Source organism: Colobus angolensis, unplaced genomic scaffold (assembly GCF_000951035.1).
Source record: "Colobus angolensis palliatus isolate OR3802 unplaced genomic scaffold, Cang.pa_1.0 Scaffold251, whole genome shotgun sequence".
Classification (NCBI taxonomy): Eukaryota; Metazoa; Chordata; class Mammalia; order Primates; family Cercopithecidae; genus Colobus; species Colobus angolensis.
The window spans coordinates 4,590,362-4,615,974 of record NW_012115722.1 but is presented as its reverse complement, the minus strand read 5'-3'; the positions used below and the strand labels follow the sequence as shown (position 1 = coordinate 4,615,974).

The 25,613-nt window shown below is 41.8% G+C and overlaps 1 protein-coding gene across 2 annotated transcripts in view; it reads left to right on the top strand.

Annotated features, from left to right (window-relative positions):
- The window catches only part of PAPD5 (PAP associated domain containing 5), an 83,785-nt gene extending 58,172 nt beyond the window's left edge, over positions 1 to 25,613 (top strand). The window contains exons 2-12 of one of the 2 annotated variants that reach the window (XM_011946624.1): positions 5,574 to 5,697; positions 8,448 to 8,494; positions 10,929 to 11,049; positions 12,722 to 12,829; positions 17,556 to 17,684; positions 18,424 to 18,637; positions 19,911 to 20,037; positions 20,145 to 20,248; positions 20,493 to 20,539; positions 23,983 to 24,147; positions 25,268 to 25,613. In XM_011946624.1, coding sequence (XP_011802014.1) covers positions 5,608 to 5,697; positions 8,448 to 8,494; positions 10,929 to 11,049; positions 12,722 to 12,829; positions 17,556 to 17,684; positions 18,424 to 18,637; positions 19,911 to 20,037; positions 20,145 to 20,248; positions 20,493 to 20,539; positions 23,983 to 24,147; positions 25,268 to 25,444 — 1,329 coding nt within the window. In that variant the 5' untranslated portion in view covers positions 5,574 to 5,607 and the 3' untranslated portion in view covers positions 25,445 to 25,613. Of the gene's footprint in view, positions 1 to 5,573; positions 5,698 to 8,447; positions 8,495 to 10,928; positions 11,050 to 12,721; positions 12,830 to 17,555; positions 17,685 to 18,423; positions 18,638 to 19,910; positions 20,038 to 20,144; positions 20,249 to 20,351; positions 20,540 to 23,982; positions 24,148 to 25,267 lie in introns of both variants that reach the window. The other variant, XM_011946623.1, reaches the window with a different exon arrangement.

Here is a 25,613-nt window from a genome sequence, read left to right as displayed (position 1 = left end):
GCTCCTGACGTCAAGTGATCCACCCGCCTCAGCCTCCCAAAGTGCTGGGATTACAGGCGTGAGCCACCACTCCTGCCCCTGCACATGTCTAACGCACACAAAAGGGATTCTGCTGAACACATTTTTTTGTGCTTTTTCTTTCCAACTTAACATGTTTGACATCTTTATCAGCTTATATAGCTTTACTTCATTCTTTTAAAGAGGTTATTGACTATAAAGAGAAAGTCAAAGAGAAAGTCAGTCAATGGGTGCGTCTATGATTATTTAATTAGATCCTGTTCATGGACATTGATACCATTTCTAAATTTTTTAGTATCCTAAATAATCCTGTGGTGAACATCCTTATACAGATGTCCTTGTTCCCTCATGAAAATATTTCTGGAGGATGGTAACAAGGGAAATTTTAAAAATTATTTATATAAACATTATCATTTGTTAGTAGAATGACCTGGGGAGACGTTGTAGTAATTTATGCTTCCCCACATGCATATGAATGCCTTTTCAATATATTGTTTCAAAATTGGATATCATGAACCTTAAGATATATATATGTATTTTTTTTTTTTTTTTTGGTGGGGGGATGTCCTGTTATTGACAGTTATCGAATAGAACTTTGTCAGTTCCTTCATGTAAGGATGAAGTTGGTAATTAAAGGGATCTGACTTCAGTTATGGAACTGGGAAAACTGGACCTTGATGTGGAGGTGGGCTCAGACATGCTATGTCTGGGCAGGTATCTCTTGGGAAGCAGTGTCACCCCTGAACAGAAGCATGGATGAGCCGCAGGGGACGGTGCTGAGCAGAGGGGCTGGCTGTGGGTCATTTGCCTCCCTTGACCTGGAAGGCACAAGGGAGCTTTCCACCTTTCCTTTGGTTTTGAGAGTGCAGAAGCTACTAAGCAACTCTCACAATGTGCCCAGGGTGGTCCAACTGAAGGATGCGAAACAGTTCTTCCTTTCCCAGCCAAAGAACTGGAACCTCCCACCCCGTGACAAGCATTATAAAATTCACATAATTTTGATAGGCTGGATTCCCTTTCTGTAGCAGATCTTTCCTCAGAGCAGAAGTGGTTTTTTAACCTAAATTACCTGTGAGTTTTATTTTTTAAATATGGAATATGTTTTTTGGATACCTCCTTGTCATATTAAATGTTGTTATTAAATTTGAGATTTTAATGTAAATTTTACCCCAGCAAATTAATTTTGTCTTTCTTACTCTCTTGTTTTTGGCATCTTTTCCCGTTATATAGTGGTGCTCATTTCATCATATTGCTCTTATATGACTTTTCCTTTATGAACAGGGATCTTGTTCACTTTGCCTTTTTTAACTTTTTTTTGTTTTTTCGAGACGGAGCCTTGCTCTGTTGCCCAGGCTGGAGAAAAAAGGCACAGTCTCAGCCCACTGCAACCTTTGTCTCCCAGGCTCAAGCTATTCTCCCATCTTAGCCTCTTGAGTAGCTGGGATTACAGGCATGCACCATCACGCCTGGCTAATTTTTTGTATTTTTGTAGAGATGGGGTTTCACCATGTCATCCAGGCTGGTCTCAAACTCCTGGACTCAAGCGATCCACCTGCCTCAGCCTCCCAAAATACTAGGGTTACAGGCAATGAGCCACTATGCCTGAGTCACTTTTCCTTTTAACATAAAAACACTGATATCCTAGAGAGGGCACTATATTTTGGGTACATATGAGTTCAGATCACAGAAGAGTTGTATTCTATACTTTTATCATTCTTACTTCAGTATGATGTATTTTATAATTTTATATGAGAAACTGTAACACTGGGCATGTGTCATCAAGCAATACCTACTCATAAATCATATTAAATTTTGATCCAAACATGGGACAAACTGAAGTTTTCTCTGTGTACTTGGATGCTTTCAGAGGCATAAAATTATATTACCATATGAAAGCAAGCCTACAAAATTCCTCAGGCGTCCACTCTGCCACTCAAATGAGAGCCAGACTTACAGTGCACACTCTACAAACAAACTTCAGCCTGTCAGGGTATTTTAAGTGCCTGAATATGCAAGGCACTGTGCCAGTAAAATTACTCAGTCCCGAGGATAGAGCCTGTTAGAATTATTTTAAAATCTGTACTTGAAGTTTATTTCCTCAGTGTTCCAAGATATTTTATCTGGTTGTTCTCTGAGTATTTCACACATAGCTAGTTACATATAGGTGAGATAGTGATGCTTGTGCCTTGTGTGGATGAGAAACTGAGCCTGGCAGACCTGAGATTGGATTTCCTCTTCTGACTTTGCAAGTGTGGCTTTGCTTTAATAATAGCCCTCCTCTTTTTCCGTATTCCTCTTTCCCCCTTCTGCATCAATCAAAATACAAATTGATTGCAAATATGCGTCAATCAAATTGTATTGTATTTTGATTGATGCACATATGCATTGATAGTTGCACATATGCATCAATCAAAATACAATAACCTGTGGAACCATTTTTTCTGAAATAGGAAGGTGGTGCCATGGGCTATTGATTGTTGAGGGTAGTCTTCAGAGCTTGTCTTATAAATCTATAATAATTTTCCCCCAAATTAATGTGCTAGTTAGAACACTAGATTGCAGCACTGAAAGCGAATTTTAGAATCTTTTCCAACTTTTTACCAAGTTCAGAAAACCGTTTTATTGGACCTTTGTTTGCCTCATGGTCATCTGGTTTCTTTATGCTGATAGTGACAGGGACCTTACTAACCTACAAGGCAACCCAGTCCATCCTGGGCAGCTATGATCATTGGAAAGCTCTGAATCATTCATCTGGAAGCTGCCTATGGCAGAATAGTACAGAACATATGCATTGCACTATGTTCTACAGAACTACGTTAAATAAGTGTTCCTTTTCATTGTTAGATGGAAGTGACCCAGGGCAAGGGTCATGTTTGATGAGCCAGTTTTCTCCTAGTGCCTTGAATATAGGCACTTGGTAATGTTTAGAGAATGAATTCTTTCTTTTTTTTGGAGACAAAATCTCACTCCACCACCCAGGCTAGAGTGCAGTGGCACGGTGTCAGCTCACTGCAAACTCTACCTCCCAAGTTCAAGTGATTTTTGTGCCTCAGCCTCCCAAGGAACTGGAATTACAGGCATACGCCACCACGCCCAGCTAATTTTTATATTTTTAGTAGAAAAGGGGTTTCGCCATGTTAGCCAGATGGTCTCCAACTCCTGGCCTCAGGCGATCTGCCTGCCTCAGCCTCCCAAAGTGCTGGGATTACAGGCATGAGCCATTGCACCTGGGCAGAGAATGAATTCTTAATCAATTTCTCATGACTTCAGATTGACTGACAGTTGTGCTAAATACTTTTTGCCTGTATTTGAATTAGAAAATTCGTAAGGGGGCCTTCAGAATAGATGCAGTCACATTTAGGAGTTTTTTCCCCCCATTAGTTAAAATGCAGTTTTTCTATGGATCCGTTTTAGAACTACAAATAAACTCTGATCAGTCACTGCAGACTACGCAGTGAGATAAGAAGCAGTCCATTTGTTCTGTCGTTTATTCATGGCCCTCATCTTTGCCAGCAGACTTGTGCAGAAGAGCAGAGCAAACTGTAAGCTTCCTAACAGCTATTCCCATTCAGCTGCTGTCTTCAAGAAGCAGAAAAGGATAGATAACCTTAGAGAACATAATCAAACCTGGGAAACTCAAATCAAAACAAAACAAAACTTCAAAACAGAAGTTGAAGGTCCCAAGGTACCCAGAGGCATAGCAAGGAAAACGGCCCCACTGGGATATCTTTTGGATTCACCTACAGACCTCTCTGGAGTTTTAAGATCCACTTTTTGTGACTTATTGCATAGCAAACAGGCCGAACGCTGTTGTAAATCATCCTCTACGGAAGGCCCAGGTTTTGAAACTGAAGGCCTGAAAAGGCTTCTGCTTACCAGCTGTGTGCTGTACCTGACACACTGAAGCCTGAGAGTGCCAGTCACCCGTCAGAGGGAACACAGCTGCCCTCAGGCAGAACCTGAGTCTAGAACTCAAGGTTTTTGACTCTTAGGCTAAAAATAAAAAATCAGAAGGAGGAACTATGGATTGCTTAATCAGTCACATTTTCACTTTCCAGAGTTTCTTGTAGCACAAGTTAATAGCCTTTGGGGATTAGGATGTAAACACTTTTTTTCCTTCCCTAAAGCGATTTTTGGTCTGTCAGTTTTTCCAGCTTCCTGCTCTGGGCCCTGAAGGTGCCACACAGTTGCAGGCATGCTCCTTCTTCAAGGCTGTGTTAAGCTGTGGCTGCACTTCCTTCCCACTGCTGTGCCCCAGGCCAACCCCTCTGCCCCTTCCTTCCCCTGAGGCACTTTGCTCCTGTTGCTCCGAGCCTCCTGGTCTATCCCAGTTAGTAGAGTCCCTGTGCTTACCTCCGTGGCTCAGTCCTCATGGGTGGTCAGTGCTCTAGGGAAGGTGAGCAGACCTCTTCACTTTCCCTTCCCAGCCATTTAATAGCTCTTCATAGCCTCACCAACTTAGAAAGGAATGCTGCTTTTCTCTCTGTCCCCCATCCTGACTACATTCAAGTCATTGCTCAGCGCAGTCAGTTTGTCCTTTCTTCCAGACCAGAATTTTTCCCCCAGGCCCTCAGGCTTCAGCCCTTGAAGGCATCCTTAGCCCCCCACCACTATGATAGCCAGGCGCGCCTGGCCACGGAGTGTGGGTATGTGTGTGTGTTTTTGTTTCTGGAGCCCATTCCTTTCCTTCCACCATCTTTTAGGCCTTCATCCAATCCTCCAGCACCTCATTGATTCATGACTTTTCCCTGCATGTAGTCTACTCTCTTTGCTGGTCTGTTGTTTGCATAGTTGCCAGTTTAGTCTTCTTAAAATGCTGCATTTTTGAAGTCAGTCTCTCTCTAGTCCCTGTCAGAAACATTTAAATAGCTCTGTTGCCACAGGGGGAAAGCTTGAACCTCTTAGCCAGTCAGTCATTCAGAGCCTGCCCTCTACTGGGGCCTGCTTTCCTCTCCAGATGCTTCTCCCACTCTGCCTGCCACAGCCCTTGTAGCTGGCTGATTGCCCTGTACCTCGCAGGCTCTGGAAGTCTTCAGCTCCTTCATGGAGCCTTTGTCTACCAGCCATTCTTTTCAAGACTTTGCTGTTGTTCACTGCCTGATTTGTTCATTTGACACTTAATTCACTGAGCAAACATTATGAAAGATGTACTGTTTGCTACTGTGAGGAATGGATCCCCAAGAGGTAAGAGGGTCAGTCCCTACTGCCAGGAAATTTGCCTGCGTCACCTGGATTCAGTATCTTCTTGTGTCTGTTAGATCAGAAGTGGAAAGGCCGAGGCCAGGCTGTATGCTTCTTAAATTTTATTTTATTTTATTTAAATCACCAGCACCTCAGCAAGTGTTTTGCACAGGAAATTTCTTATGTTATTTAATTATTTTAGTTTTTTTGATTAAATTCTGTACATTCCCGTTTTAGCTTATCTTGAGTTATAACATTAAAATTAAGATAGTCATCAGCCGAATTATAAGACCTAATTAGATAAGATTATTTAAGATAGTGATTTCTCATTAGATTGGCCCTGTTCATATTAACTTTTCTGCTTTTTTCTTCAGTCTGCATGAAGAAATCAGTGATTTTTATGAATACATGTCTCCAAGACCTGAGGAAGAGAAGATGCGGATGGAGGTGGTGAACAGGATCGAGAGTGTAATTAAGGAGCTCTGGCCCAGCGCTGACGTGAGTCCCTTCCTGGGTAGCCTATGCTTGGGACAGTCCTTGTCCATGGGCCAGAGGCCTATCTCCTGGTATCTCATGCTAGTCCTCACATGCAAGTACAAGTACACTGTAGAGTTGTGGTCTAATTAAATTTTAAAAGCAAACAATTTTCTGCAGTCTTTAGAATTTGAGGCTTCCTAATTATTTTCATTGGATTGGATGACTAACAACTTTTTTTTTTGTAGTGCTAATAGCAACTACTAAAGGCAAGCTATCTTTAGAAATTATTAGTGTAAAGAGAAGAAAGACAAAGCAAACCTCATTGTTGTAGTGGTCTGTTATTGGATATGATATATCAAAACCTCATTACTACTTAGTTCCAGCCTGCCAGGGTAAACATTATATAAATTGTTTACAGCTGAATGAAAATGTCAAGTATGAACTTTTGTCACTTGTGGCTAATGCAGGCATAAGTCTTTTCTTATTTCTTTCCTGAAATTGCCATTTTTCATCTCTCTCAGACCGGCTAATTGCCTTTTAGACAGCTCCCAGTCAGTGAACAAAATGATTGCTCAGGATTTCTTCTTGGCTTATTTGTTGTTTTCGTTACTGGTACTAAGTCTTTTGTTTTTTGTTTTTGAGATAGGGGTCTCACTCTGTTGCTGAGGCTGGAGTGCAGTAGTGCGATCATAACTCACTGCAGCCTTGATTTCCTGGGCTCAAGTGATCCACCTCAGCATCCCGAGTAGCTGGGACCGCAGGTGCACGTCATCACACCTAGCTAATTTCCGTATTTTTTTGTAGAGACTACGTCTCACTATGTTGCCCAGGCTGGTCTTGAACTCCTGGGCTCAAGCAGTCTGCCCGCCTTGGCCTCTCAAAGTGCTAGGATTATAGGCATGAGCCACCACACTTGGCCTGTTACTGGTACTAAGTTAATACTTCACTTTTTAGGGCACTTTGAGGGCCTGTTTTATGATTTTGTGTATGCAAAGAAGTACACAAAATAATATTAACAGAATCCATTACTTTGTGTTCTGTAACTTTTCTTTAGGCACTGTCCTGGGTGGTGTTTTTGTCCAATTGGCAAAACAAGGAAGTTTCACTGTATGTAAAAGTTGCATGTATATGACAGTATGTATGTGATGCTGTAGGTAAAGGGAAAAGGCGAGGATACTAATATTTTATGAACAGTGACCATATGTCACATTCTTTCTCCTATGTGATCCAAATCAGTGGTTCTTAGCTAGTGGTTATTTTGCTTTCCAGGGGGGCGTTTGGCAATGTCCAAGACATTTTTGATTGTCCTGACTGGGTGTGCACTGCTAGTACCTAGTGGGTAGAGGCCATGGATGCCACCAGCCATTCTGTGATGAACAGTATAGGCCCTTACAACAAAGAATTAATCCACTCCCAAATGCCAATGTGGAGAAGCCCTGGTCTAACTTAACCCTTATCTTTCTTAGGTGGAGGTTGACTATCTATCTCTCTCTCTCCAGCCAGCCAGCCAGCCATCATCTATCTACCTACAGATGAGGAACATGAGCTTGTGATTAGGTTCCCAGGTCCATCTTGCCTCAGAGGTTGAACTTGTTTCACTGTTTATCCTTTTCCCCCGCCCTGAGATGGAGTCTTGCTCTGTCGCCCAGGCTGGAGTACAGTGACACAGTGACATGATCTCAGCTCACTGTAGCCTCTGCCTCCCAGGTTCAAGCAATTCTCCTGTCTCAGCCTCGTGAGTAGCTGGGATTACAGGCACCCATCACCACACCTGGCTGATTTTTGTATTTTTAGTAGAGATGGGGTTTCATCATGTTGGCCAGGCTGGTCTTGAACTCCTGACCTCAGGTGATCCACCTGCCTCAGCCTCCCAAAGTGCTGGGATTAAAGGCATGAGCCACTGTGCCCGGCCTATCCTTTTTTATTACAATTACCTGCACACGTATTTCTGCCTGAGTTCCCCTGTTCTCCATGGGTTGAGGTAGAATGCATCCCAGTTTTATGCCACAGCATGATGTTATAATGATGGTGCCCAGTGTTCTCTGTGGAATTGACCTAAAGGCCCACACTTGCCCTACAGTTAAAGTAGTCTGATCCCAATTTAGTAATCTGTTAGAAGACTCCTGCTCAGAGAACAAAAATTAAGGATTTGTGATTGTGTCTCTGGATAATGAGGGAACATTATTGATCTGAACTACTTCTGGAAGTTTCCTGTGGTTGGCTTTCTGTATCCTTAAGTACTACACCTCCATATTAAACCAACAGTGGATTGAAAATATTCAGAAAAAAACTATAAAAATAACAATGCACCAATAAAAACAATACAAATTATTTTAAAAATACAGTATAACAACTATTTAGATAGCATTTACATTGTACTAGGTATTATAAGTAATCTAAAGATGATGTAAAGTATATGGGAGGACTCGCATAGTTATCTGCAAATACTCCACCATTTTATAGCAGTGACTCGAGCATCTTCAGATTTTGGCATAGTGGGACTGGAGCCAGTCTCCTGCCGATACCAAGGGACAACTGTATTAACTGTATTTTGGTCTCTGTGTTTCTTATTTGAACCAGGTAAGTTTAAATTATATTCAGAATGTCTGCTTGTGAAACAGAATACCCACTTCATGAAGAATGGGGTTAGAAAAAAAAATGCTCTTGTCATACCAAAAAGTACCAGTAGAGGGTAGCAAAAACTGACATTTCTCCATATCTTGGTGGCTTTATCTGATACCTCAATATAATAACTTCTTTTTCTGTTTCAGGTCCAGATATTTGGAAGTTTTAAAACTGGACTATATTTACCTACTAGGTTAGTACACTCATGAACCTTTTAAAGGACTATACCTTTTCCTAGAGTGTATTCATTTTGGCTGTCAAATTTGTAAGGAGTAGAAATAAAACAAATTTATAAAACAAAAATGGGACTGGGCATGGTGGCTCACGCCTGCAATCCTAGCACTTCAGGAGGCCGAGGAGGGCGGATCACTTGAGGTCAGGAATTCAAGACCAGCCTGGCCAACATGGTGAAACTCCATCTCTACTAAAAATACAAGAATTAGCCGGGTATAGCGGCACCCTCCTGTAATCCCAGCTACTCCGGAGGCTGAGGCAGGAGAATTGCTTAAACCCAGGAGGTGGAGGTTGCAGTGAGCTGAGATTGCGCCACTGTACTCCAGGCTGGGCAACAGAGCGAGACTCTGCCTCCAAAAAATAAATAAAATAAAATAAAAAATAAAAAAGTAAAGGATTTACCAGCATTTAATTTGATTTACCTTGAAGTAGAATATCACTTCACATCATCTCCAAGACGTTGATGGTACAGAGAGATGGAAAAGGGATCATGTTGCAGTGGAATCAGTTAGTTACTAATTTTAGAAATTGACTACCTGGCAGAGTATTGCTCAGTCCCATAACTTAACCCACTGACAGAGATGTTAATGTAGTCTCATGATAAAATGTCTGATTGTATATCCTCTAGAATGTGAGTTCCCGCTGTCTCACTCACTCACTCTATCACTCTGACTTTCAAATTAAGAACTCATTCTACTAGTTATGGCTCCAGCATCCTGATCCAGAAATTCAGGTACAGATCTCTTCTCTGAGAAAGATCTTGGCCTTTCAGGACTCTTGTTCAGTTGCAGTCTTCTCAAATGAGACCTCTCTTTTTTCTTGAGACGGAGTCTTGCTCTGTCGCCCACGCTGGAGTGCAGTGGCAGGATCTCAGCTCACTGCAAGCTCCGCCTCCCGGGTTTACGCCATTCTCCTGCCTCAGCCTCCCGAGTAGCTGGGACTACAAACGCCCGCCACCTCGCCCAGCTAGTTTTTTGTATTTTTAGTAGAGATGGGGTTTCACCGTGTTAGCCAGGATGGTCTCGATCTCCTGACCTCGTGATCTGCCCGTCTCAGCCTCCCAAAGTGCTGGGATTACAGGCTTGAGCCACTGTGCCCGGCATGAGACCTCTCTTGATGCACAGCCTTGGAGGCTTTCTTTTGGAAATGATGTTTCTCTGGAGGGTGAATACTTGCTCTCTAAGAATTGAAAGTGAACATTCCATCATGGTTATTACTATTATTACTTAATCTCTCCAGAATAAAGTCAGCATCATGTTTTTCCGTTTGAGCTTGATTTGGTACACTTTAGCCCAACTTAAAGTGTGCTGAAGTGAGTGGACCCTGGCAATTTCCATTCTTCCCATAGATATCCTTAGCCTGCAAAAGTCATAATACTCAACTTCAAGTTCATATTTCTTACTTAGGTTCTCAGCCTCAGTAAAACATGAAAAATCACTCTTTCTTAAAAAATTTAATTACATTTTATGAATAGGTAGTACATTCACATAGTTCACATTTGTAAAAGGCACAAAAATCAATACAGAGAACAGTCTCAGTCCCACCTCTGCCCCCTGGTTCTCCTTGGAACAGCCACTTGTTGTTTTGTTTTGTTTTGTTTTGTTTTTTGAAACGGAGTCTGGCTCTTGTCGCCCAGGCTGGAGTGCAGTGGCGCTTTCTCGGCTCACTGCAAGCTCCGCCTCCCGGGTTCACGCCATTCTCCTGCCTCAGCCTCCCGAGTATCTGGGACTACAGGCGCCTGCCACTGTGCCCGGCTAATTTTTTTGTGTTTTTTTAGTAGAGACGGGGTTTCACCGTGTTAGCCAGGATAGTCTCAATTTCCTGACCTCGTGATCCAGCCACTTCAGCCTCCCAAAGTGCTGGATTACAGGTGTGAGCCACTACACCTGGCCAGAACAGCCACTTTTACCAATTTCTCACATATCCTTTCAGAGATACCTGTGCATATAAAAGGACATGTGTGTGTATTAACACAAATGGTAGCATGCTGGATACCTGTTCTGCATCCAGTTTAAAGCACTTCATAATGTATCAGAGTTGCAATTAATCTCATCCAGATAGGAAAATCATTATGTCTAGTACCGGAAGCCTTTATTAAGGAAAGGACGTTAAGTGCTTTTTTTTTTTTTTTTTTTTTGAGGTTTTACTTCTTTCAAAATCACCCTGTTTCCTGAGACCTGAATTCTGTGAAATGACTGGGAGGAGCAGTTTGTTAAAATCAACAACTACTATTTCCCCTCTCCACAAAACCATTATCACTAACACATTTAGTCTTCGTTGGCCAGGGTGGGAAATAGGTTTTAATTGTACTAATGAAGTCTATAAGCATGAGTGTCAGTTAAAACAAGTTTCCAGCTTCTTCAGACCCTCTTGTATATGTATTCTGTGTTCAGTGACATCGACCTAGTGGTGTTTGGGAAGTGGGAGAACCTACCCCTCTGGACTCTGGAAGAAGCTCTTCGGAAACACAAAGTCGCAGATGAGGATTCGGTGAAAGTTTTAGACAAAGCAACTGTAAGTTCTGCAGCATTTCATATTAAACCGTAGTTATTTACCTATGAAACCTGAATTAAAATTAAAGTTTGGTGAGCACAGTTACATTGCAAGTGAGTGATTCTTTCATTTTGTTAATGTCACCGTGCTTGCACATAAAAAGTTGTCTGGTTGTCCACGCTGGAGCGTGACCACACAATCTTGGGTCACTGCAACCCGTACCTCCTCGGCTCAAGTGACCCTTCTACTTCAGCATCTCGAGGAGCTGGACTACAGACACAACCTGCCATGCCTGGCTAATTTTTTTGTATATTTTGTAGAGATGGGGTTTAACTGTGTTGCCCAGACTGATCTCCAACTCCGGGGCTCAAGTGATCCACCCACCTCTGCCTCCCAAAGTGTTGGGATTACAGGCGTGAGCCTCTGCACCTGGCCTGCATTTCTTTTAACAACAGCAGAATACCTAATTTTATCATACACAGTACTCACTGTAGAGATGTTTGTTTTATTCATTTTTATTATTATTATTTTTTGAGACAGAGTCTTGCTCTGTCGCCCAGGCTGGAGTGCAGTGGTGTGATCTCGGCTCACTGCAAGCTCCACCTCCCGAGTTCACGCCATTCTGCTGCCTCAGCCTCCCGAGTAGCTGGGACTACAGGCACCCACCACCACGCCCAGCTCATGTTTTGTATTTTTAATAGAAACGGGGTTTCACTGTGTTAGGCAGGATGGTCTCAATCTCCTGACCTCGTAAGCCGCCCGCCTCAGCCTCCCAAAGTGCTGGGATTACAGGCGTGAGCCACTGCACCCAGCAATGTTGTTTTCATTTTTTTAGAGAGAGATACAGTCTCACTATGTTGCCCAGGCTGTTCTCTAACTCCTGGACTCAAGTGATCCTCCCACCTCAGCCTTATGTGTAGCTGGGACTACAGACGCACCCTACCATGCTCTGCTTATTTAAAAAAAAATTTTTTTTTTGTAGAGATAGGGTCTCCCTGTGTTGCCCAAGTTGGAGCATTTTTTGAAAAGAACTCCTGATAGCTCATGTAAATAATCCTGTCAGTTTTTGAGAATAATTTTTATATCTTATCTTGTCAGTTTGCTTTTTGGGCTATTTGCAAAACTGACCAGTAATGCAAGTGGGTTGTAGTGTATACCTTAAGAATCCAGCAATTTTCTTATTAGAAACAGTTTGATGATACAAAACATTTAATACCTAGTATTCATCGTTCTTCATCTTATACTCAGAAAGTGTTCTCCAAAGTATTGAGAAGGGTTTTTGTTAGATAATTTAAAAATTATTATAACTATATGTCAACTAATAAACGAGATGATGGGCTTATTAATTTACTTAACTGCGGTAATCACTTCAGTATGTATATCAAGATAAGTATATCAAAACACATATGCCTTAAATATAAACAATAAAAATAAACAATCAAAAATTGGACACCAAACAAAATTCTCAATTTATAGAAATTACAAAATATATTGTATGGGGCCCAATGCTAAATATGCAACATATGGTATTTGTAGCAGTCCAGGGTTACTGGGGTGTGCCATATTTAGAAGACTCAGTGTTCTTATGCTCTCATGAGATGATGGAGACCTCATGTCTAGTAACCCTCCATCCCCTGATTTTGTCATTTAATCTGGTTAAAGCATTTACATTTTACCTTTCTTCTCTTCATAGGTACCTATTATTAAACTAACAGATTCTTTTACTGAAGTGAAAGTTGATATCAGCTTTAATGTACAGAATGGCGTGAGAGCAGCTGACCTCATCAAAGATTTTACCAAGGTCAGAGAATTTAGTGTTTATACAATAAAACTATTAGAACGTAATTTTAAGATTCTGTTGTGGTGGTGTTCTAATTTTAGTATATGTGCTGCCGAAGCGAGCACTGTGGTGGTGTTCTAATATTTTTATATGCATGTTGCTGACAAACACCTTGCTCTCTCTCTCTCTCTTTCTCTCTCTCTCTTTTTAAAATAGAGCTAGGGTCTCTCTCTGTCACCTAAGCTGGAGTTCAGTGGCTGGATCATGGCCCACTACAGCCTCAAACTCCTGGGTTCAAGTGATCATCTCACCTCAGCCTCCCAAGTAGCTGGGACTACAGGCGTGAGCCACTACACCTGGCTTTTTTTTTTTTTTTTTTAAAGTGTTGGGGATCTCGCTGTGTTGGTCAGGCTGGTCTCTAACTCCTAGCCTCAAGCAGTCTTCCTGCCTCAGCCTCCCAAAGCACTGGGATTATAGGCATGAGCCACCATGCTCAGCCTGCACCTTACTTTTGTATGCAATGGTTTTGCTTTCTTTGAATCTGCTTGTAATGATCAGTGATTAACTTATAATGTGACCTCAAGTAAGAATTAAAAGTTGAAAAAGCTTTTGAAGAAATTGTCTGCTCTAGATCCTTCCTTGTAGAGACAGAAGAGATGGAATTCTGCTACACAGTTGATTCCATCTGTTTTTAACCTTTAGGAGTTCAGATTAAGAACCTTTCCTTTAACCCGTTTCCTGTTTGCCCCAAGAATACTGCACGGGCAGTGAGCTGCACTTTTTTTTTTTGTTTTTTTGAGGCACAGTCTTGCTCTGTCACCCCCAGGCTGGAGTGCAGTGGTGTGATCTTGGTTCACTGCCACCTCCGCCTCCCAGGCTCAAGCAATTCTTCTGCCTCGGTCTCACAAGTACCTGGGACTACAGGCACCCGCCACCATGCCTGGCTAATTTTTGTATTTTTAGTAGAGATAGGGTTTCACCATATTGGCCAGGCTGGTCCTGAACTCCTGACCTTGCGATCTGCCCACCTCAGCCTCACAAAGTACTGGGATTACAGGCGTGAGCCACCGTGCCCGGCTGTACTTTTTTTTTTTCTAAACAGGCAATAGGTTAAGAGTTTTAAGAGCCTTTTCTAGATTTCAATCCCTAAATTACCTTTAAGGTGTTTCCTACAGGCTTCCTTACTTCTATTTTGAAATGATTTAAGTTTATTTCTATTCTGTTTTCTTCCAAGATAGAGAAGAATTTATCACCATTATCTGTGGAACATTTTACATACTTAGACAGTTGCCAGCTTTCTCCCCTCTAACCTAAACCATTAACTCGTTTGGCTTCTGTTAGAATATTCACAATTTTTTTTTCTCAAGCAGCTCTAAAGTTTCTATTTCTTCTTTGTTTTTAAGAAAAAATGTTAACTACTTGATGTTGCAAGCATTATCATCTTGCATAAATGTATGGAAGACAGAAAAGCAGAAAAATAAAAGAAATATTATCCATAATCTCACTATATTGGGTGTGTGTGTGTGTGTGCACGCGCCTGTCTAATATTTTTCTGGAAAAAAGCTTTCAAAAATTGAAATTCATATGCATGATAACATTCATCAGTATGAAGCGATGGTGTAAAGTGAGTCACCCTTACACCATAGATACTTAGATCATTTTTATAGAATTTCTCATTGCCAGTTATTATTTTTTGTGTTGCTTTTTTATGTTCTTTAAAATTATAAGCAAAAGGAGTAGCACATTATACACACATTGTCTCATACCTTTGTGAAAACTTAATGTTTTGGAGGTTTCTTCCATATTGACACATAGAGGCTTGCTGTATTCTTTTTGTTGGTTACACAGGCAGTAGTCTTTTGTAAGACTGTGGCTGCTTGATTTAGCAGTTCTTCAGTGTTGTTCCAGCTTTTCTTTTGCTATTAGAAAAAGGGATTGACGAATATACTTCCATGCATGCATCTTGCTTTACACGTGCAAAATGTTTGTAGGAAGAGTCCCAGAAGCAAAATTTTGAGGTCGAAGGGTACATCCAGATAAAACTCTGTTAGATATTTCCTTAATTATTTATTCTTTCATATTCTCATTTTCTCTGTCCCTCCCCCTTTTCTTCTTCCTCTCCCTATCCTTCTTTCTCTTCCTCTGTCCCTTTCTCTTTTCTCTCTTTTTCTTTCCCTCCCTCTCTTTTCTTTTCTTTCTTTTCTCCTTTTCTTCCTTCCCCTTTCCCTTTTCCTTCCTTCCTTCCTTTTCTTCCTTTCTTTCATTTTTTGACACCGGGTCTCACTCTGGTACCCAGGCTAGAGTGCAGTGATCATGGTTCACTGCAGCCTCAGCCTCTTGGGCTCAAGTGATCCTCCCACCTTAGCATGAGTATCTGGGATCACAGGCGGGCCTACCACACCTGGCTAACTTTTTTTTTTTTTTTTTTTAATGGAGTCTCACTCTGTTGCCCAGGCTGGAGTGTAGGGGCGCAGTCTCGGCTCACTGCAACCTCCGCCTCCCGGGTTCAAGCGATTTTCCTGCCTCATCCTCCTGAGTAGTTGGGATTCCAGGTGCGCACCACCACGCTCAGCTAATTTTTGTATTTTTAGTAGAGATGTAGTTTCACCATGTTGGCCAGGGTGGTCTCAAACCCCGACCTCAGGTGATCCACCCTTCTCAGCCTCTCGAAGTGCTGGGATTATAGGCGTGAGCCACCGAGCCCAGCCACTTTTTTTTTTCCCAAAGTAGAGATGAGGTCTTGCTGTGTGGCCCCCCCTTTTTTAAAATAGAGATGAGGTCTTGCTCTGTTGCCCAGGCTGTTCTTAAACTTCTGGGCTCAAGCAGTCCTCCTTGCTTAACCTCCCAAAATGTTGGGATTGCAGGCATGAGCCACCAAACCTGACCCCTTATTGTTCTTTGAGAGGGAACTGTATCTAGACTGACTTAACCACAGTGTTTTTTTTTTCTTTTTTTTCTTTCTTCTTTTTTTTTTTTTTTTTGGAGACATAGTCTCACTCTGTCACTCAGGCTGGAGTACAGTGGTGCGATCTTGGCTCATTGTACCCTCCACCTCCCGAGTTCAAATGATTCTTGTGCCTCAGCCTCTAGAATAGCTGGATCTACATACATGTGCCAACATGTCTGGCTAATTTTTGTATTTTTAGTAGAGATGGGGTTTTTCCGTGTTGGCCAGGCTGGTCTCGAACTCCCGACCTCAAGTGATCTGCCCACCTCGGCCTCCTAAAGTGCTGAGATTACAGGCGTGAGCCACCGCGCCCAGCCCACAATGTTTAAAAATACTTACTTCTCCATATTTTTGTTCTTTCCTGTGCTTGCTTAGTTTGATACAATTTGCAAAAGTATAAGCTTTTTTTTTTTTCTTTTTTATAGACGCCATGCGTGTTCACTGTAGGACATCTAGAAAACAGAGATAAGAGTAAAGAAAAAAATAGAAATCACTGGCCAGGTGCTATGGTTCACACCTGTAATCCCAACACTTTGGGAGGCCCAGGCAGGCAGATCACTTGAGCTCAGGAGTTCAAGACCAGCCTGGGCAACATGGTGAAACCCTGTCTCTACAAAAATACAAAAATTAGCTGGGTGTCGTGGGCTGAGGTGGGAGGATCACTTGAGCCCAGGAGCTGGAGATTGCAATGAGCCAAGATTGTGCTACTGTACTCCAGCCTGGGTGACAGAGTGAGGGGGAAAAAAATGGAAATAACTAGTAATTTTACCACCATAAGTAATAATAGCTGTTAAGACTTCTTTGAAGATGTTGTGCCTGCTTTGTTTTCCCCCAGTGGCCCCAGCTTATGGCATGGCTTACAGAGAGGAGTGAATGAATATATGCATAGCAAAAGGTGGACTCATTCTGTACATACTTGTCCGTTCAGGTGTTCTCTCAGATAGCCCTGCCTCATTCCCTGTAAAGCATGGAAGGGAGGGGTGGTCTGTTTGTAGTCATCAGCCCATGTGCACGTCAGCAGGCCGGATTCTTGTTTGCCCCAGGACTGTGGCAGAATAATCTAAAGGTCCCTAGTCTACAGTGGCGCGCCACCAAGGAAAGTGATTCTTAAAAATCTCACTGATTTAGTGCTTTAAGATGTTGGTGACTTTGTCCTTGTACTCTTTCTATTATCTGTTTACAAGTGAATATTAGAGGGTCATGGTCACAAATGAGCATCATCAGTTACATGCTGTTAGTGTTTCTATCCTATAGCAAGTACTTTTTTTTTTTTTTTGAGACGGATTCTTGCTCTGTTGCCCAGGCTGGAGTGCAATGGCACGATCTCGCCTCACTACATCCTCTGCCTCCCGGGTTCAAGTGATTCTCCTGCCTCAGCCTCCCAAGTAGCTGGGATTACAGGCTCCCGCCACCACTCCTGGCTGTTTTTTGTATTTTTAGTAGAGACAGGGTTTCATCATGTTGGCCAGGCTGGTCTCTAACTCCTGACCTCAGGTAATCTGCCTGCCTTGGTCTCCCAAAGTGCTGGGATTATAGGCATGAGCCACCATGCCCAGCCCTGTAGCAAGTACTTAGATGCTATTATTCATGTGTACATGTCTTACATTTTAGATATAAGGGGAGAACTATTCATTACCTATAGTTTACTTTTTTTTTAATAGCTTACTCTTAGAATGGAAAATTAAGTATGTTGTATATCGCTACCAAATTTTATAATGTAAGGACCAATTTATGCCCCTCTTAATGCTTAGATCTGTTACTGATACAGGAATTCATTGAAAATACAATTTTCTTTTTCAGAAATATCCTGTATTGCCATACTTGGTTTTAGTATTGAAACAATTCCTATTGCAGAGGGACCTTAATGAAGTATTTACAGGTGGAATTGGTTCTTATAGTCTCTTTTTAATGGCAGTCAGTTTCCTTCAGGTAAGTCATATGGGTATACCATGCTAGTGCACACTAAAAGCAAAAGTGATCAATCAGCTGGGAAACGTTTTGGAAAAAATCAAAATCAACCTGTAATTGCATTGTTTTCCTTGATTACTTATGGTTTTTCCCTTTAAACTGGGTACATTTTCATCATTTAGCAAATACATATTTTTAAATTCCTATGAAAGAATATTTTTGGTTTCAAATCCCATACATTCTAGTATTTTTGAGACTTTTCACTGCAAATTTTAACATGCAAAATGTACGGCCTAGTTTCCATAAGCGTAAATAGTATAAGTGCCAACAATAAGGATATCTTCTAAGCAGCTAAATCTTGTAAGTTTAGTTGGAATTGAGACCTGCTGTTTGGATAAGTGAATTAGAGTCTTAGTATTGTAAATGGGTGTGTTTATGTGGCGCAGGGTTGCCAACTGCCTGAGTCTATTCGTGAGTCAGGACGACTTTGCTGATGTCTTGGGCCAAGCCAGCCCTGGTCGGCAGCCTGGTGCAGCCGTAAAATTCAGCCTTACAAACAGTCTCCCACCATTCCCGCACCATGGGACTTTAGTATTGTGTGTAACAGCAGTATAGGCTGCTGTTATCCCATTGTCAATTGACTGCTATGCTAAACCAAAATTATAATAATATTGCTTGTAGAAGTTAGAATATAATTTATTCCCCCTCTCCTTGATAATTTAGCAAAATTCCAATATAATTTCTTCTTTTCTGCTTTTAGTTACATCCCAGGGAAGATGCTTGCATCCCCAATACAAACTATGGTGTTCTCTTAATAGAATTTTTTGAATTATATGGACGACACTTCAATTATTTAAAGACTGGCATCCGGATAAAGGATGGTGGTTCATATGTGGCCAAAGATGAAGTACAGAAAAATATGCTAGATGGCTACAGGCCATCAATGCTTTATATCGAAGATCCTTTACAACCAGGTATTGAAATTAGGTAAATTTGTGGGCATTCAAAGAGAGGGCACTATCAGTCACCTTATTATACTTTAAATTCTCTTTAGATGAAAAATGAAGGAACAACTTCTAATTGTTATTCTTTTTTCATCAAAATATTTCATGAGCAAACATACTAAAATAGACAGACACAGACAATAGAAAAACACCTTGGAGACTTCCAGATAAGTAGAGAGTAGAATCTGTTTAACCCTAAAAGCATGGTAGAAAAGGCATTACTTTTTTGGATGGATTCATGTTTGGTGGCTGCTTCTCCTTTTTCTTGGGTCCTTATTGCCTTGATTATAACCAATTGTGAGCAATTAATGAGGCTTCAATGAGATGATTCTGAAGTCCTTAGAGGCAGCAAGCACAGTAGTATCTTTGAATTCATGAGCAGAAGGATGCAAGGAGACAGTGTATTTTCTTTTTGAATTTCTCCCTTCCTCTTTGATTTTGCATGTCTCTTTATGCTTTTTCCAGCTTCGTATGGGCTTGAAAGTAAGCAGAAAGTAAATTCCTTCCATGCTTTTTTGAAGTTCTGTTTGCTTGCTTGTGTCCTGATTTTTCTGAGCAATATTTTTTCTTGATATAATTGTAAAATATTTAGATTCTGCATTGTTGGACTTCAGTGGAAGTGCTTTTAGTCATTTGCTTTAATGTGTAAACTTTGAAAATGAGTAAGGAAAGGGAGTGAAAAGATACAGTAGTTGCCTAGGAACCATTTTCTGGCTTATTGAGCTGCCTTATAAACATTAATAGTTCTATGTATTTATTCACTGAGAAAACATTACATTGATTGGGAGCCTGCTGTGTTCAAAAGCATTGGGCCCAAGGACACGAAGACTTTTCAGCAAGATGATCCTTGCTTTTTAGGGGCTCATAATTTAGAGTGATAAATAGATATATAGCTAATATAAACCCAAAAAATATAGAAGTATTTCTAATGTAACTTGGGGTTTCACTCTTAGGAGTGAACAGGGCACTATTTCTTTTGTTTGCATAACTGTTTATGTATGGAATGGGATAGTTCTTGATGGGCCAGAATACATTTCGACAACTGATACACCATAATGAAGTACCAACTGCATGATGCACATATTCAGAGACTGGGGAGCTTTGGGGACAGCTCACAGCTCAGCTTCCAGGCACAACTCTGGTGGGATAGCTATGGCCCTTGCTCTCCTGGAAGAGGGTCGTCAACATTTAGTGCACATTAAGCACAGTCAAGCTTACTATGTTACCTATATTTCTTTTAAAGGTAATGATGTTGGAAGGAGTTCATATGGGGCCATGCAAGTGAAGCAGGCCTTTGATTATGCCTACGTTGTTTTGAGTCATGCTGTATCACCAATAGCAAAGTACTATCCCAACAATGAAACAGAAAGGTAAAAATTCATCTATAACCAGCCCATTGTGTCAAAATTGGTTGTGGCTTCTTATCTTCAAATTAATGTTATTCCTTCCCTCTCCCTTTCTTTTTAAACACGTGCAGCATACTAGGTAGAATAATTAGAGTAACAGATGAAGTCGCCACATACAGAGATTGGATATCAAAGCAGTGGGGCTTGAAGAATAGACCTGAGCCTTCATGCAATGGTAAGATATTTTCCTTGGTCGATTGACTGAGTATTAGAGGCTTTTCTGTGTTGTGTGCGTTTAATGGGAAGAAACGTTTTCCAATCTTTTGCCACTCTTTCAGGAAATGGTGTTACCTTGATAGTAGATACTCAGCAGTTAGATAAATGTAATAATAATCTATCTGAAGAAAATGAAGCCCTTGGAAAATGTAGAAGTAAAACCTCGGAATCTCTTAGTAAACACTCTTCAAACTCTTCATCAGGTCCAGTGTCGTCCTCTTCTGCCACACAGTCCAGCTCTAGTGATGTAGTAAGTATGAAAGCCTCAGCTCTTCTGAACTCAGATGCATGCACGTTCTCTTGCTGGGGTTAACGCTATCTTGAAGGCTAAGGCTACTTCCTTTGCTTACATGTTACTGGGATATTTTAATAACTTTCATGCTTGTACTTTTTCTCAACATTTTGTTATGAAAAATTTCAAGCATACAGCAAAAGTGAACAAATTTTAATGAGCATTCATGTACTCACCGATAGATTCTGCCATTAACCTTTTACTTGCTTATCTCATACCTGTCTATCCATCACTCTATCCATTAATGCATCTTATTCTTTGATCCATTTCAAAGTAGATTACAGACATCAGTTCCCCTAGAGTACTCTAGCTTGTACATCCTTGTAGCCAGACTCCAATATTTGTTTATTGTGTTTTCCTTTTTTTTCTTTTGAGACGGGGTCTTCCTCTGTCTCCCAGGCTGGAGTGCAGTGGTATGATCTCAGCTCACTGCAACCTCTGCCTCCCATGTTCAAACGGTTCTCCTGTCTCAGCCTCCTGAGCAGCTGGGATTACAGGCGCCTGCTACCACACAGGACTAATTTTTTTGTATTTTTAGTAGAGACGGGGTTTAACCTTGTTAGCCAGGCTGGTCTCAAACTCCTGAACTCAAGTGATCCGCCTGCCTCACCCTCCCAAAGTGCTGGGATTACAGGCGTGAGCCACCGTGCCCAGCCTGTTTTTTCCTTTTGATATGAAATTGACATATAAGGAAATCTTAATTGTACATTTACTAAATTTTTTTCTTAAATTTCCCCAATTTTTTTACTTTCATGGTCTAGGTTACTTGCTCATATGTTCACTAAATTTTATAAAACACATACACATGTATAGCCCAAAATCCTAATAAGGTACAAATATTACCATCAACCCAAAGAGCAACCTCATGATTCTTTCATCAATCCCTAACCCCACTCTCAGAGGGAACCACTGTTAGGATTTTTTTTTTTTTTTGAGATGGAGTCTCGCTCTGTCACCAAGGCTGGAGTGCAGTGGCGTGATCTTGGCTCACTGCAGCCTCTGCCTCCCGGGTTCAAGCAATTCTCCTACCTCAGCCTCCTGAGTAGCTGGGATTACAGGTGCACACCACTGTGCCCGGCTAATTTTTTTTATTTTTTAGTAGAGACGAGGTTTCACCATGTTGGTCAGGCTGGTCTTGAACTCCTCATCTCGTGATCTACCTGCCTCAACCTCCTAAGTTGCTGGGATTACAGGCATGAGCCACCCCACCTGGCCTTTAACATTTTTCTTGTTCTTTTTTTTTTTTTTTTTTTTTGAGACGGAGTCTTGCTGTGTCACCCAGGCTGGAATGTAATGGCATGATCTTCACTCACCACAAGCTCCGCCTCCTGGGTTCAAGCGATTCTCCTGCCTCAGCCTCCTGAGTATCTGGGATTACAGGCACGTGCCACCACACCGAGCTAATTTTTTCTATTTTTAGTAGAGATGGGATTTCACCATGTTGGCCAGGCTGGTGGCGAGCTCCTGACCTTGTGATCTGCCCACCTTGGCCTCCCAAAGTGCTGGGATTACAGGTGTGAGCCCAGCTGTTACGACTTTTTAACACTATAGTTAGTTTTGCCTGTTTCAGAATTTCATATATATGGAACCACATAGAATATACTCTTGTGTAAGGCTTCTTTCACTCACTTTTTTTTCAGCTTCCTGGTTGAATTTTGTTTGTTTTGTTGTTTTTTTTTTTGTTTTTTGAGACGGAGTCTTGCTCTGTCGCCCAGGCTGGGGTGCAGTGGCGTGATCTTGGCCCACTGCAAGCTCCGCCACCCGGGTTCGCGCCATTCTCCTGTCTCAGCCTCCCGAGTAGCTGGGACTACAGGTGCCCGCCGCCGCACCCAGCTAATTTTTTGTATTTTTAGTAGAGACGGGGTTTCACCATGATCTCGATCTCTTGACCTCGTGATCCACCCACCTAGGCCTCCCAAAGTGCTGGGATTAGAGGCGTGAACCACTGTGCCCAGCCAAATTTTTTTTTGATTGAGATATAATTAACATAAAATTCAGCATTAAAAATGTACATTTCAGTGGTTTTTAGAACATATTCACAATGTTGTGCAGCCATCTCCAGTAATTCTAGAACATTTCCATACCCCAAGAAGAAACCCTGCATTTAGTAGTAGTTTCTCCTAATTCTTCCTTCCCTCCCTTATCCTCTGGTAATTTCTAATCTACTTTCTCTTTCTACCCTGATAGAATTTTTTTTCTTCCCCCATCCTGATAGAATTTATGTGTCAAGGCCGGGCGCGGTGGCTCAAGCCTGTAATCCCAGCACTTTGGGAGGCCGAGACGGGTGGATCACGAGGTCAGGAGATCGAGACCATCCTGATCTACACGGTGAAGCCCCGTCTCTACTAAAAAATACAAAAAACTAGCCGGGCGAGATGGCGGGCGCCTGTAGTCCCAGCTTCTCGGGAGGCTGAGGCAGGAGAATGGCGTGAACCCGGGAGACGGAGCTTACAGTGAGCCGAGATCGCGCCACTGCACTCCAGCCTGGGCAACAGAGCTAGACTCTGTCTCAAAAAAAAAAAAAAAAGAATTTATGTGTCAATTATAACGTAAGTTACCTTTTAAAATTGAAGTTAATTTGTAGTTTACTGATTTGATATCTAAAGCAGGCTTACCTGTTTGATTTTAACTTTATTAACTGTAGGACATGAAAAGTAATCTAAATATTGTATGTTGTTGATGACCATGTGTCAATATGGAATCGTAAATCCTCCTGTGCAAAATCTCCCTGTGTGCCTTTTTGTTTCCTAGAGCAATATGCTCTGGAGGACAGAATGCCAAGCTAGATGTCACAGACACAGGGAGATGGAGTCTTGGGGAGTGAGAGAATGTGACTCTGAGATACTGGGTAAAGTGCCAGGGCCAGGGTGGAGACCTGCAGAGAGACGTAGCATTGTCATGGCCCAAGCAGCCCAGAAACAGGTGGGGCTCAGCCCACTGTCGCTGGGAAGTCCGCACCCACCCACACTAGTATGTTTGGTTGGAATGATCACTGATTTGTCATTACAGACTCTCAGAGATTGAACCCCTTAAACCCATCATCTTGTATCTGGCTGAAGCCAGGGACTAGGACCTAGGTTCCTCACTCTTTACCATACTCTTTCATTTTCTATAAATAAAAAAACAAATAAACTCAGACCTCTGTGAGCTCCTTCAAGGTAAGATGTGGGCAGTGGATTTAACAATGAACAGAAGCTCTCTGATAAAATCAGTCACTTTAAATGTTTGGAGGAAAATTTAAACAAACAAATAATTTTGTAAATTCCTCAGTGTGCTTCTTTTAACTCCCAAATGTTTAAATTTAGTCTAGAGAGTACTTTAACCAAAATTGTTTTTCTTTCTGAATATTGAGTATCTAAATTACTAATATGTCACATTATAACTCATGTGACTTGTGTTAGGATTCTGATGCAACACCATGCAAAACCCCGAAACAGCTGCTTTGCCGTCCGTCCACTGGGAACCGAGTAGGGTCGCAAGATGTATCCTTGGAGTCCTCTCAAGCAGTTGGCAAAATGCAAAGCACCCAAACCACTAACACATCCAACAGCACCAACAAATCTCAGGTATGTGGAACGTGGATTTTTAATTGTTAGTATTTGATACAAAATATTTAGAGTTTCCTACATGGAATAATATGCAGCATGGGTTTGAAGAAAACGCTAGATTGAAGAACAAACTTACTTTCTAAGAGATTCCAACACATGACAGGGCTTCTAGGAACAGGATGTCCTTGTGAGACACCATTGTAACATAAACCTCTTCAGAAATCGATTGACTGGTCCTTACAAGATGTTCCAGCCAAACTACCATATAAAAAATGTTTCAATTGTACATGAAATAAGCTGGCATGAAGGTTTTGTGAGGCCTCATGGCAGTGTGCATATCTGGGAATAATGTATCCTTTTCTAATATTTTAATGTTCAATACCTTGTTGCCGGTGTTGAAACGATCAGCTGGCTGTCAGGCATGGTCAGTTGATTAACATTAACCTGGACTTAAAAGGCCACAGAGATACTCTAAGTTTTTTTGTTGCCTAGAATTGTCATTAACTGAGTAATGACTCAGAGTGAGGGGAGGAAGCCATTGGTATGGGGCTCTGGCCTGAGGCCAGGTCACTCCTAACTATAGCTAGGAACCTGGGAAGAGGCCTCTCGGCTGTCACCTTGTGTCTGATTTGACTCACTGAGTTCACTTGACCTCTGTGGCTTTTAGCCATGTATGCCAGACACAGACTCATCGCAAAATACCAGTTCAAGTGACAGGGTTGACAGAAGGGACGGGGGTCATGAGAAAGCCACAGGCCATGCATAGCAGGAAGGGAGCGGCCACCTGTGCTGACCCCAACCTACCCATGTGCCTGCCATGTCCCAGAGCCTCTTCCCGCTATGTCACTTATGATGTGGTATTTGGGTTGGTAGGTTTCTTAAGAAAACCTTTACATCCCACACACACTGTTAAGAAGGCAAGCGAGTGGTCTATGCTTTTCAATATTTCCATTAAAATAAAGTAAGGGTTTCAGAGCTAAAAAGAGTTAACCCCTGTAACAGCTTTTTCTGCCCACTAGATAAGTCAGTGGTCAGTAAGGTAACTCTAGCCAGCATATTCCTAGTTTTGAAAGCTGCCCCGAATCCAGATGCTTTTCTGCAATACTGATGTCTTTGTGGTCGTTTTCTGTTTCCGCAGCATGGATCAGCAAGGCTCTTTCGTTCTTCCAGTAAAGGCTTCCAAGGTACAACTCAAACGAGCCATGGTTCCTTGATGACAAACAAACAACATCAAGGCAAATCCAATAATCAGTATTACCATGGCAAAAAGAGGAAACACAAGAGGGACGCGCCCCTCTCAGACCTCTGTAGATAGTCAGCGCTGCGCGGTGGACTGTCTTCTCTGTGCAATGATCTCATGCTCAGGACAGTTGCGCAGGGACTCCTGGGAGACATTCAGGAGCCTCACACTGTTCAGACGTTGATTTAGCAACTGCGTTTTTTCCCAGCTCGCCACAGAATGGATCATGAAGACTGACAACTGC